The sequence below is a fragment of the Falco biarmicus genome, chromosome 5 (genome assembly GCF_023638135.1).
Source record: "Falco biarmicus isolate bFalBia1 chromosome 5, bFalBia1.pri, whole genome shotgun sequence".
In the NCBI taxonomy this organism is placed as follows: domain Eukaryota; kingdom Metazoa; phylum Chordata; class Aves; order Falconiformes; family Falconidae; genus Falco; species Falco biarmicus.
In genome coordinates this window covers 32,853,540-32,866,919 of record NC_079292.1, presented here as the reverse complement: position 1 = coordinate 32,866,919, position 13,380 = coordinate 32,853,540, and the positions used below count along the sequence as shown (strand labels likewise).

The window sequence follows — 13,380 nt, the reverse complement described above, 5'->3', positions numbered from 1 at the left end:
ATATCTATATGCACTACACTTACAAAAACGAGGCCTTGGTGAGCTGGCAAGGCCATGCTAGCTCACTAGAGCCTAAAACCCACACCATTTCACAAACATAAACAAAGCTTTAAAGCTAAAGCTAACTCCCCAAACCCATCAAAGTTTCCATCAAAAGGCTACTAATTATTTAGGTCCAATTTTGACAATTCTAAATAAAATACTTAGCAAAAAAACCACAGTAAGATCATTCAGTACGTTCAAGGCATGGAGAACTAGGAAGATTTCACTACCTAGCATATAACTCAAGAAAAACAATGATCTGAACATAAAACATATTGGAAGGCAACATTCACATATAAGATATGGCGTTGACAAGTTAGAGACAGGACTAACTTGGCAAGTATTATGAAAGGACAATTAAGAACAAAGACTTCAAAAGTATATAATTGAAGACTATGCGAGGGAAAACAAAAACTTCAGAAAGTTTGATCTTGCAGATTCTTGCCAGATCTTTATTACTGTTTTACCATTTCCCACCTTGGTTTGAGAAGCAAAGTAATCCATGTGAGTGAGCCATTGAGTGAAACAGTCTAGAAGCTGCTTTCTTAAACATATACAATGAAAAGTGAGGGAAATCAGTAAAAGTTTTCAAGATCAACCCAGTGTGGAGCTGCTCAAGGCCACTTTCACCAGCAGTTTCTCAGTTATGACGCTGAGAAGCTCCATAATCGGAAAGCTTTCCTTTGTGTAGTTGAGCTTGGAGCTCCTATGACAAGCTGTATTGCTGGTTTTCTACAAATGGTGGTACCACACAGAATGTAAACAGTTGTCTAGTTAAGCTAACTTAGTGCTTTTATTAAATCCTTCCTTGCATGCTATGAATGCAAAAAGCTGTTTCCTAAGGTTTGTTTTGATGTCTCTTAAAACTCAACATACCGGAGTGTGTCAGTTTTTGCTAGATAGAAGTTGGATTTTGGTATTCTCCACCTTGAAGGCACTGATGTTTCCAGGCTCAATAAATTTGTTTTATAGAAAAAATTGCAATTGCAGCATAATCAGGACTATCTTACTCTGACACTCTAGTTAACCACTTGTGGATTTAATTTATTTCTGCTTGCCCACGAATTAAAATTAGAAACCCATCTCAGGACCAATGCTATATATATGACTGAGTCAGCCATTCACCACTAAAACTGAACTTTCTACATAAACTGGTTGACATGACATAAGCATAATCCCCACCATCAATTTTTAAAATACATTGCTGTCAAACAACTTCACTGAAGCTTTCTATGGAAGCAAGTCTGATCTCCACAGCTGTAAGTGCCAGTCTGTAGCCTCAAAGGTAAGCTAGTCTTCAGCCTCAGAACAAAGGACAGCATATATTCAAGGATCTTGAAAATATTACGTCAACTAAGAAGCTGCAATTTTTTCATGCAAAGATTATACAGAACAATGATAGTGTAAATAGTGTTTTGCGGAATGATCACTAGGCAATGCTGCCAGATAAAACTGTACTCTTTGTTTGTAACAGATCAGCGTTGGACTCCAAAAAAGAGACCCCAATCTCTGGCTCAAATGACATAGCAAGTTCCATCTCACAAAAGTGATGAGAATGAGGGAGGAGGGAGTCATGTCTCTCAAACGAAGAAACCAGAAGCTTTCTGAAATCCAGAGATAGAGTTGCATAAATGAAAACTCAGTATTTATACACAGGGGCACTTAAAATCATGAAATGTATACAGCTTACAACTTCACATTGACACGTTACATGGTTCCCTTTGTCCCAAATAGGAAGCCAATGGCCCAAACTAACATTAAATGTCGACCTCCACTCCCTCATATTAAGACTCACATACTTTTAATCATATTTTTAATACTTGTCATTAGGATATTACTTAAAACACCCACAAAACCCCAAATTAAGTTATTCCAGTAGATTTTCCAAGTGATGGGCACTGAGCATGCCTCTCCCTGGCCTGCTGCTGGCCAGCCAAAGAATCTGGCACATGTGGTAGTGTTTCCCCAGTAACAATGAAGTTAGTACTAGCTGCTCTGCAAACTGCCCCTTCACAGGTTTTGTTTCATTCCAACTCATTTATTTTTAACCACAAGCTCTATTCAAAACTGGCTTTGCCACACAGGTTCTTTTATTCAGGCAGCAGGGAACCTAACTTAGGTAATGGTGGCCAAATAGCACCGAACAACATCCAACTGTCCAGTGACAAAAGCTAAGCACCCATGTCACAGCTCCTCTCTATACATATTTAATCAGTTCTTTGTAGATTGTATCATACATTTTTCTGTTTCAATTCTCTTTTATCCTGTGCCTAGCATGCTTTTGAGTTGTTTGTTTACATTACCCATCTCCTAAGGATGCACTCAGGTGCCAGCGACTACAAGGATCCCCATTCAGTACATAGTACATGCTTTTAAATCCTGTATGTAAACATTTCCTGTATTTCTGCATAGTCTCATCCTACAACACCCCAGGTATATTGTAAAGGTCTTTTCAGATACAATAATCAGCTTCAAGTACTCCATCACTTTAAACTGTTCTACTTCACATTTTTCAGGCTTGCACGGCATCTCTTTTTCCCTAAGTAATAAGCTCACGTTTTCATCTGCACCGTAATTTTCCCATAGGAACAACTACAACAGAATAATCACCCAACTTCTAAATGTGGGTCAGCTCCCTCCATAAAAATCAAACCTACATCTCCCAAATGGCATATAGGCTAGTAGTAATTAAAGGCTTATGAAGCCTAGCCCCATACCATGCCTTTTCACTACTTTTCATTTGTTTAATGAAACTACAGACTCATTTCCAGTAGTACTCCTGGAAGATTAAGTCAGTGATGACTGATGCTAAAAAAGGCACAGATACATTTAACCAGCTTAAAATCACTTATATAAGCCCTAAAATAATCAGAGGAAAAGATCAGGAGGTAGGACTTAATATTTGCAAGGAGTCTGACGTAGCACGATCAAGTCTTGGTACTTTTCAAGCCCCTTTTAATGATTTTTCCTATGAGTGAAAAGCCCTTAAAAAAAGCACAACAGGCTGACTAAATTAGTGGGAACAGTAACACTAAAAGGAAGAATTTACTAGAATATTCAAATACAATTATGTAACTACTACATTTGTCTAGTAAGTGATACAACACAGTACATAGAGAGAATAACCAAAAATTTCTTTAAATATAATAAAACAAGTTATACAAGTACTTTCTACAGAACATACTTGCAGACTAAGCACAACGCAACCCAGAGAACATCAAGCTGTTCCAGAGAGATAACAGCAGCTTTTAGAAAATACCCAAGCTAGCTGTGCATAGCATTGAAAATTCTACCTAAGAATTTTTAAAATACACTAAAAGACTACCAGGTTCAACATGGTAACAACTATCTTTGGTTTCCAAGTTTTTTATTTTCATCTAAACAGTACTGAAGGGAAAACAGGACAATGATTCCATTGAGTCCTGAAAACAGGACATTCCTGAGACACTGTCTTTATTACTCTGATGGACTAACATCATTACTCTGAAAAAATCAAGCTGTGGGAGTTAGGGAAGGTCATACCACCAAAAAAATATAAAAAAAAATCAAATCTCAGGAACACTACTCATGGCAAGAACTAAAGGAAGCATAGATAACTAGCATGGCTGCCGTGAGTAAAACTGAGAGAGAGAATATTAATTTTAAAAGTCTGAAGCTTTCACTAAGGACTCCACACACCGTAACAAACATGTCTAATGATATCCTAGGCAATAAGAAAACACAAGCAGTTTCAAATGCAAAGAAGCACAAGGAGAACTACTATTGCTTGGGTTTTGTTTTTTTGAACAGGCTATCAACACATCAGAGCTACTGATGAGATTTACTTTGCATCCAATCATTTCACATGGATCCACTGAGAGTTTTTTTTTCAAGAGGTTCAGCACAGCAAAGGGACTGTTTGAAAGCTAGCAGAAAGTAGAGCTGAGATGTTTTTTTCCACTTTTCCTAAAGGTAAAAATCCTTCAGTAGTAGTAATTGTTAAAAGATCTTTACACAAAGGTTCCAGGCTTAGGTGGTGTATCGTAACACTTCTGCAGAAAGACACAACTTAAGTATCTGTGACATTAATGTGTTCATTGGTTACAGGATTACGCACAGATAATGATTTACCATCACATGGACTGTTCTCCCACAAATCATAGCATGCTTTAATATACTAGCGCACCACCAAATGCATTTTTCTCTTTCAGATTAACGCATAAGGATACAAAGAATTACATATAATATTTCAATACACTTTCTTCCTTATCTCTTTATTGTGAAAGGCCGTGTTTTTGAACCAACATTTGGAACAGATAATTAACGTCAACATTTAAGTTCTTTAAAAATAAATTTAAGTTCTGTAAAAAATAGCTTTGTCTTACCATGGCTATGGGCAGCTCCTGGGCTGATAGACGGTTGGAGTAACTCTTTGGTTGGAGTAAAATAGGCTTCTTTCCCCTGGTGCTGGCTCATTTTTCCTGGAGTTAAAAGCTGTGATTCATCACTGTTTGTTACCACTGCTGAAATACAAAATGGATGCTCATTCAATGATGTTACGTGCTTGTGCACAGATTTCTATTAACAATTTCACTGCTATTTATGAAACTGGTATTCAAATGCTGTCTTGCAAAATTTTTCATCCTTGAAAAAGAGGATTTCAAATCAGAGATTTGCTTTGGACGGGATAGCAGAAAGAAGTCAACAAGACTGGTCTAAGACATAAGGCAGAAAATGAAGACAAAAACTAGGAGTTAGGAAAGGCTGCTGCTGAATACAGATACAACACTGAGCTGTTACTTAACTTCTGAAATCCTGCTTTCTTCACCACTTTTGTGATAGTTCTTGGTTTAACTAGCCACAACACAGTCAACCCAGGAAATGGCTTGCCAGATCAAGCTGTACCATCATCCCAGAAATCTAAGATCTTCATCTTTGGAATGGTTGTACATCACAAGAAACAAGTCTTATTAATAAAAATCGCATATACGCTCTGTCAAGGCAAAGGCTTAAAGCAGAAGAGTTAACTTTTCTTGAACCGTAATCAGCCTGAATCAGTTGTATGACATCTTCTAGCTATTTATAAGATCACCTGGCCAGCCAACCCATTTATGGAGTCTGTACATTTCCGTAAGCTGTACAAAACAAACCTGTACCTTTTTTCCATGGTGGAAGAACAGCTGACTGTGTGGAAGTAGATACACTGACAAAAGGAGATCACAGAGGGAAACAATAGATGCTTACTGAAGAAGATCCTGCTTACAAGATTGGAACTTACAATGCTGCTCACTTTAAGAGTTCCCAAGCTTTCCCCAAACAGTTTTAAAGGTTCAGCAGAAGGTCTAGACAAAAAACAAGTGTCATTTTCTGGATGGACTCTGCAAAGTAGAGAGGCCATCTTCTTAGCTTTATCACTACTATTATTACATTAGTGGAAACATTTTTTCAGCAAAGCCTAGAATGAACACAAGGCATTACAGGGTTGGGGGGAGGGTGCTTAAGTGTGTCCAGAGAAGGGCAATGGAGCTGGTGAAGGCTCTATAGAGCAAGTCCTACAAGGCACAGGTCAGAGAGCTGGGGTTGTTTAGCCTGGAGAAAAGGCGGCTCAGGGGAGATCTTATCGCTCTCTACAGCTGCCTGACAGGAGGCTGTAGCCAAGTGGGGGTCAGTCTCTTTTCCCAAGTAACAAGTGGTAGGACAAGAAAAAGTAGCCTCAAGTTGCCCCAAAGGAGGTTTAGAATGGATATTAGGAAAAAATTTCTTCACCAAAAGGGTTGTCAAGTGCTGGAACAGGCTACCCAGGGAAGTGCTCAAGTCACCATCCCTGTAGGGATTTAAAAGACATTTAGATGTGGCACTTGGGGGCATGGTTTAGTGGTGGACTTGGCATAGGTTTATGGTTGGACTCTGTGATCTTACAGGTGTTTTCCAACGAAGGAATGCAAGGATGCCAGGATACCCACCTGTACTATTATTCTCATCAGACAAACCATCTGAAGTTCTGCTCCAGACAAGCTATACTCTACACAGATGTCTGCTCAGGAAAAATATGTGAGAAGATGGACAAGGGAGGTAAAAAGCTCATTTCAACAGTTCAGAGTCCAAGTCTGTCAGTGCCAGAAGGTCAATACTTCTAAGTAGCGACTGACCTTCTTCTTGTAGTACCACAAACCTAGTTTTTTGTTGTCCTACAGTTACAAGTAAAGGCAAAGGGGGGAGCAGGGCAGTTGCTGAATTCTTGAAAAGGGAACGTACCACAAGAAGTCCAGTATCTGAGATGGAAAATAAAATAGGGAGTAGAAGAGAGCTGCCTCACAGGTTCACACAAAACAGGTCTCTGCAAGGGCAGTGAGCTGTACTTGTCTTAAAAGCGTTTAAGGTACACCGAGGTACCACTAACTTCCAATCACTAGCCAAAAGCTGCTCTCAAAGAGCCACTGGCCACTTAGCTTCATGGGGACAGGATCTCCCAGCCCGCCGTGTTCTGCGGGTGCCCCTGGCCAGTCCCCTGACACTGCAGCGGGCAGTGCTCCAGCTCGTTGCATGGGGTCCTTGCCTGCTATGTTGAGCACCTGCTCTGCAGCAGGAGCTTCACTAGCAACCCTTTCTCAAGTGACTTGTGCAGAAGGCTTGTTTCTGAGTCAGCAGCATGCAGCAGCACTGCTAACTTTTTTTAAAGCTTTAAGCTTTGTGAATTCCAAAGGTTTCTTCAAGCTGTCAAGACACAATCATTTCTCATGTAGTACCTAACAGTAATTTGGAGCGTAAGCAAGCTCTGCATACAAGTTTTACCAAAGCATGAACCGAATTCAGTGATGTTAACTCAGTAATACCCACAGGGTTACAAGCTACAAGTTCACTATTAAATTCACGCTCCTTTGTTAGTCTGCAAACTCAATTTAGGTCCTGCAAAGACTGCCAGCACTGTCAGAAAGGCTCCCTTCCTGCAAAATACAGTATGTAACACCTGACATAGAATATCTTCTGGTAAGCACTTTGTGTCCCTGGGGATTCAGGGTGGACTTTTGAGAAATTCAATCTATAAAGCTGAAAGATAATTAGCAGGAGAGTTTTAAAATCTCCTTTTGATATAAAGCATTATAAAGGTTAAGAACACAAATGTCTATCTACACTGTAGCAGCCACTAACAAGATGTCCCCCTCCTTCCAAAATGCCTCATCCTGATGCTCAGACATTTACTTTAGGGTAAGAGGGAAGACAAGGCAAGCTAGAACATACCCACTGCTTTGAGCAGGGTATAGTGATTAAGAGGCTTTCATCTTTTTCCTATAAAAGGCTAGTGACCTGATTTTTATAGGTGCCTGTCTAATCATAACTGTAAAATCCGCATGACTTCATGCAATTAGCGATCTCTGTAAAGATATGCTTTAAGCACCTAAAACCTTGAAAGACAAGAGATGGAAACAAAGCAAGCAATTATAAGGGAAAGAAAGGAGTACTTGGAAAGGAGAGAGGAAAGGGAAAAGTTATGCTAATAACAAACCTGAGTTTTCAAAATGCCATTAAATCAAACACCTACCAGTCAAAAGCAGATTTTTTTAAGAGAGTATATTTAATTAGTACATATTAATAGATAATTCAGCAATTTGTAGAGGCTCCTTTGCTGCTGTTTATAGCTTCTGATGGATTGATTATATAAACGCTATAAAAATGCCTGGTACATACTTAAGTCATCCAGTTACTGACAATGTTTGATGGTCCTATAGTTAATTTTGAAGTAATCTGAAGCACAGAATGATTTTATCCTGGAATTTCAATACATTCACAGAATAAAACCAACGGTGATATTGAAAGAGGGTCATTTACTCTAGTGACCTTGCTCACTTGTGAAAGGAAAGTTAGCATGAATGAATAAATGATGTTTCTAGTTAAATATATTTTCTTATTTGTCCAAAATACCAAAACAAAACTTACAGGTTTGGACTCATGTGTCCCCATGTACCTGCAGTGAAATCTTGGCAAACCAATCAAAAGCTCTAGGTCTCAAAAAACACACTCAGTTTCTGACTGAGCTTCAAAGTGCTCACAATTTTTAGTGAGTTTTGGTGAGGACAACCAAAACATGATTATATTTTTACTTTTATTTTTTAGATGTTCCTGAGCAACTCCTCACCTAAGGAAATGATCAGGGGGCTGGAACATGTCTCTTGTGAAGAAGGGTGAGAGAGCTGGGGCTGTTCAGCCTAGAAAAGAGAAGGCTCCAAGGAGACCTTACTGCAGTCTTTCAGTTACACAATGAGGGCTTATAAGAAAGAAAAAGGTTTTTACCAGAGCCTCTAGCAACCGGACAATGGGCAATAGTTTCAGACTGGAAAAGGACAGACTGAGATTAGACATAGGAAAGAAATTTTTACCATGAGGGTGGTGAGGCACTGGCACAGGTTGCACAGAGCAGCTGTGGATGCCCCATCCCTGGAGGTGTTCCAGGCCAGGCTGGATGGGGCTTTGAGCAACCTAGTCTAGTGGAAGGTGTTCCTCCCTGCAGCAGGGGGAGTTGACTAGAGGATCTTTAAGGTTCCTTTTCAACCCAAAATATTCTATGATTCTAGTACTTCTTCGGTTTCACATGCCATGTCTTCAACTTGCAAGATGGATTTGTCAGGCATATGCTCAACATGCCTGACAACATAAATAGCATTGCCAATGATTCCTTCCACTCAAAGGCCTCAAAGGGTGATTTACTTTTAGACTTTCACTCATCCAAGAGAAAGATGACTTCTGTCCATCCCTTCCCTCACCTGATTGAGTTTAAACCCATACCATGTATCTCCTTGAAGATGAGCTGAGGGTTGTTTTAGAGAAGAAACATCAGTTAGTATCAAAGCCTCCTCATGACTCTTTGGAGGACACATTTCAATACCAACAGAGCTATTAGAGTTGATAGTACATGCTTTGTTCAATTTGCTCATACTGGCCATGAAATTACTAAAATGTAGTTTGTCAGTATGATTCATACATCAGAACACACACAAATTGGGGTCTTTGCAGCCAATTTATTTAATCAGATAAAGCTATGGGGAAAAAAATAATAATCTTAAGCGGCAGATTTCCAGTTCTTCTGTTTCTATAATGAGAATGTGGAAGTGCCTACACTCTTGAAAATAGCACAAGGACATCAGATATAGGAAAAGGTTTATTATAATTCAGTTCCACATTATTTTTTCATGTCTATAATAAGCGATACCAGCTAAGACCATGGCTTCTTGTCCTGGTTTCAGCTGGGATAGAGTTAGTTTTTTTCTTAGTAGCTAGTACAGTGCTGTGTTTTGGCTGTGATGTGAGAACACTGTTGACAGGGCACTGATGTTGTTAGTTGTTGCTGGTTGATGTTTATACTAAACTAAGGACTTTCTGGTTCCTTGGGCCCTGCCAGTGAGAGGGCTGGTGGGGCATGGAAAATTGGAAGGGAGCACAGCCAGGACAGATGACCCCAACTGACCAAAGAGGTATTCCATAGCATATGGTGTCATGCTGAGTATAAAAATTGGGGGAAGAAGAAGGGGGGCACAGCTGACATTATGGCGTTTGTCTTCCCGAGTAACCGTTAACGTGTGATGCAGCCCAGCTTTCCTGGGGATGGCTGCACACCTGCCTGCCCATGGGAAGTGGTGAGTGAATTCCTTGTTTTGCTTCACCTATTACATTGTTCTTATCTAAACCCTTGAGTTTTACCTTCCTTTCTGATCCTCCTCCCCATCCCTCTGGATGAGGGGGAGTGAGCAAGTGGCTGCGTGGGGCTTGGTTGCCGGCCAGGGTTAAACCACGACACTTCTGCAAGGATTTCTCACCAAAAAGAAAGAATTCATGCCTGTACTTCTCCCTTCCCCACATATGTAAACTTTTAATCCCATGCAAAATTATTCTCCAATCATACAATCATACTAATGCCCATGAACCAATGCCGCTAATGAATCTCCAGCTGCAAGCATGCACATATATACACACACTGAAGTTTTCTCTATCACCACACCAGATCCAATCCTTGTTTAAGTATTACAGTATATACACCTGATAATTTCTGAAGGTGTTATTTTAATAAGTGAACTATATAGCACTGTAAACAGACAAGTTCAAAACTAAAACTGTTTCTGAACCGTTATTTCCATGTCTTTTTAATCTATACTACAGTAACATTGGCAAGTTTCATTTCAAACTGATACATGTATCTTTTTCTCTTCCTTATAAGTAATTTCAGAGATTTACTTTTTTCTAGCCATGACTCGGAGAGGTGAAGGATAAACTTTTCCCACTTTTAAAAAAAAAAAAAAAGGTTAATGTAGGGAAATATTTAGATAAGTAACATGCCAGGTAAAAATACTTTTCCAACAGTTAATTTTTATTGTAATTCAGCTTCTCCATTACAATGCAGAGAAAGACCTAGTATTTAGCCCAGCAGCCTATATGCAAAGATACATGCTAACTATTATGAACATATGTGAAAATATTCCGTTGGAGAGGGGAGTCACTTACTTGATGGTCCATGAGAGTCTCTGTTATCACCATGATGCTGTGTACACATACAATTGAAGAATGAAGAACAGCAAACATAAAAATCCAGGCCAGGAAGAAGCAAGTGCACAAAAGCAGCAGCAGCGGGAAAGAAGGACAATGAAAACAGTGTTAGTTCATAACTAAAATACAACATGCACCTCAATACCAAAGGTAAGACTTCAACAGACTTAGCAATTCAGAAAAGTTGAAGCAAAAAACCTGACAAATCTGCTTATAGAGAAGCCATTATTAGAAGCCATCATCACATATGGTTAGTAAACAGCAGCTGCCCCAACTGGTAATTCTGAGTAGAACCTCTCCATCAGCAATTTAGTGCTCACATGACTAGATACACATTGTATTTAAAGAAATTTTTAGTTGGAATGTTTTCAGAAGACTAAAGCTCTGAAGAAAGCTGAAATAACACAATTTTTTTTCCCAAAACTGCTCCACTTTCAGACAGGTGTTTTGGAAAGCAAAAACTTCTAAGCCATCAGTAATGTGCAAGCACCCACTAATGCCAGATCCAAACCTAATTGCTTTATGCACATAAACATGAACTTAGAAGACAGATTCAGTTCATCTACAAACAGAGGTAACATTTTAAATTGCTTAGGATGCAAGATAAACAGTGCAGTTTTAAATGTAAGAGGGCATTTTATATTAAAGTATTTCCAAAGAATCAAGTTGTATAAAAAAAATTATTTGTCCCACTGAATGCATCAAACATAGGCACTACAGAAGAGTAATTACACCGTAATAGCCTGTGCTCTTTTTGACATTTGATCTGGAATCTTTTATAAATCATTGCTACCCAAGGCCACACTGGGGCTAAGATCCCACTGTGCTTAGCTATGTACAGATGTAAGGCAAGTTCCATCTGTGTCTTAAAGGTTTTAATGTGTTGGAAATCCACGAACAACAGAAAAGGAGGAGAAAACAAGCATACAGATCAGCACAAACATTTCCTCCTTAAAAATAAAATAAATCCAAACATGCTTTATCTTTTACATCCCAAACAAAATTCTGCTCCATAAAGGAGAGAAATCCTTGCTCTGCTTTGAAGAGGATCTAATCTTGCCTCTCTGTTATCAGGACCAAGCAGTAAGAAATGTAAAATAGAAAACTAAAAATCTTAGCAAGCAGGAGTCTTGTCTTATACTCCTGATCTCAAAACATGGCTTTTTATCCCACACAGCTGCCTAGGGGTGTTAAATTGACACTGCAACGTGCAAATGTAAAGCACTGAGAATACAGCAACTGCAGTACACATCATTGGAAAGGCAAGGGAACCGTTCTTTCCTACATTTGCACTTTCTGGAAAAGGACTTGATCAAATGAGAAGCTGAAATTAATAGTATGTGCACATGGTAAACAACCTTCTATCCCTGTCAGAGACTAAGTTTAGGTCAAAGAGTGAAACACTACTAAGCGAAACTCATGAATTTACCAGACAGGTTTAGGTACCAGTACATGAAATGCATTCAAGAATTCAACAGTTTTCAAGTCAAAGTGTTTCTTTTTAATGTACAGATAACACACTACAGCCTAGGAAACAATCTGTGTTTGGACTGAAGCTGTTATTATCCCGCAGTGGTTTTACATTCAAGAGAACAGCAACTGACAAGAAAGCAAGACAAAAGTCTGCAGTAACTGTACAGAGATCCAGGGATCGAGTGAAGAACTGGGCACGCCGCTATCAGCACCAGTCTGCTTTATTTTACACTAAGAGTTGGAAAGCAAGAGAAGAGAACTGGAAAATAAATTGTTACCAGACATAAAGGATCAGAAGTTTCTGCGACTCAGACAGCATGTTCACTCCCAGTGCGTACTTACATGTTGAAGAAACAGTGTGAAAAAGCACGGCAGCAAGTCCTGCCTCACTGCCTGCCTCTCAAGCAGCCTTGACCAAGATACAACATGACACCAGAGCAGGGCAACCCGTCACCTGAGACGATGCATGGGCTTTTTATGTAAATATTTTAGCATTGCATGGTTAATCCTATGAACTGGTACAAACAGCTCCTATGCCAGAGGCTGAAACACAAGCCTGTCTAACTCTGTCCCTGATCTTCTCCAACAGACATTCTGTTTACACATCAAACTGTCTCCGTTGCTGGCCAACCCCCTCTCTTCATTAGAGCTATATGGGCCTGTGTGTTTACCTAAAACCTGCAGAATACATATTCCTAAATATTCATGCAAGATGTTAAGATACTGAAATTTTGGCCAGAAAGACCTCTTCATTTTCCAATAGCCTACTGTACCTCTATCGTCTGCACTGATGACTGGGGAGTCAAACCCCTAAGGGAACAAAACATGACAGTTTTACGCCCTCTCTGTCACCTCCCAGAATTTTTATTCTACATATACACAATTAAGAGAAAAGTACACTTATTTCTAGAGAGATAGCCTACCCTTATTTTCACATTTATTTAATTGATGAATCTAAGTCATCTACATACTACCGAACAAGTCCTTTGACAAGCGAGGTTCTCAACACTATGAGATTGATTTAGCTTCCACGCAGGCACATTTAAAAATGCTGCTACCAAAACATACGAAATGTAGCTCTCCTCCCCATAAAGTTTTAGATTAAGATTAAGGAATAAAGCCAGCAATATAAACCATCACATGAGACAGCAGCCATAACTCTGGTTCCATACAAAAGCAGCTCTGTGTTTCAGAACAGTGCTATTTTTAGACACTCATTTCTCAAATAAGCTTATAACAACTGCTGCTACACTTAAAATTATCTCTCTCAACTTGTCTTACAAAACAAAATCCTTTTCCTGTTGAAGATTAGGGTAAAAGCAAAAACATATGTAATGCTAGCATGTCTTAATC

At 39.3% G+C, this 13,380-nt stretch overlaps 1 protein-coding gene across 7 annotated transcripts in view; it reads right to left on the bottom strand.

The window, feature by feature from the left end:
• Positions 1-13,380, bottom strand: part of OSBPL8 (oxysterol binding protein like 8) — a 93,564-nt gene that overhangs the window by 46,899 nt on the left and 33,285 nt on the right. For 3 of the 7 annotated variants that reach the window (XM_056341986.1, XM_056341987.1, XM_056341989.1), the window contains exon 3: positions 4,407-4,544. Coding sequence is in view for 5 of the 7 variants with exons in the window: in XM_056341989.1 (XP_056197964.1) it covers positions 4,407-4,497 (91 nt within the window). In the remaining 2 variants the exon portion in view is untranslated. Of the gene's footprint in view, positions 1-4,406; positions 4,545-10,512; positions 10,550-13,380 lie in introns of all 7 variants that reach the window. The other 4 variants (XM_056341983.1, XM_056341984.1, XM_056341985.1 and 1 more) reach the window with 3 other exon arrangements.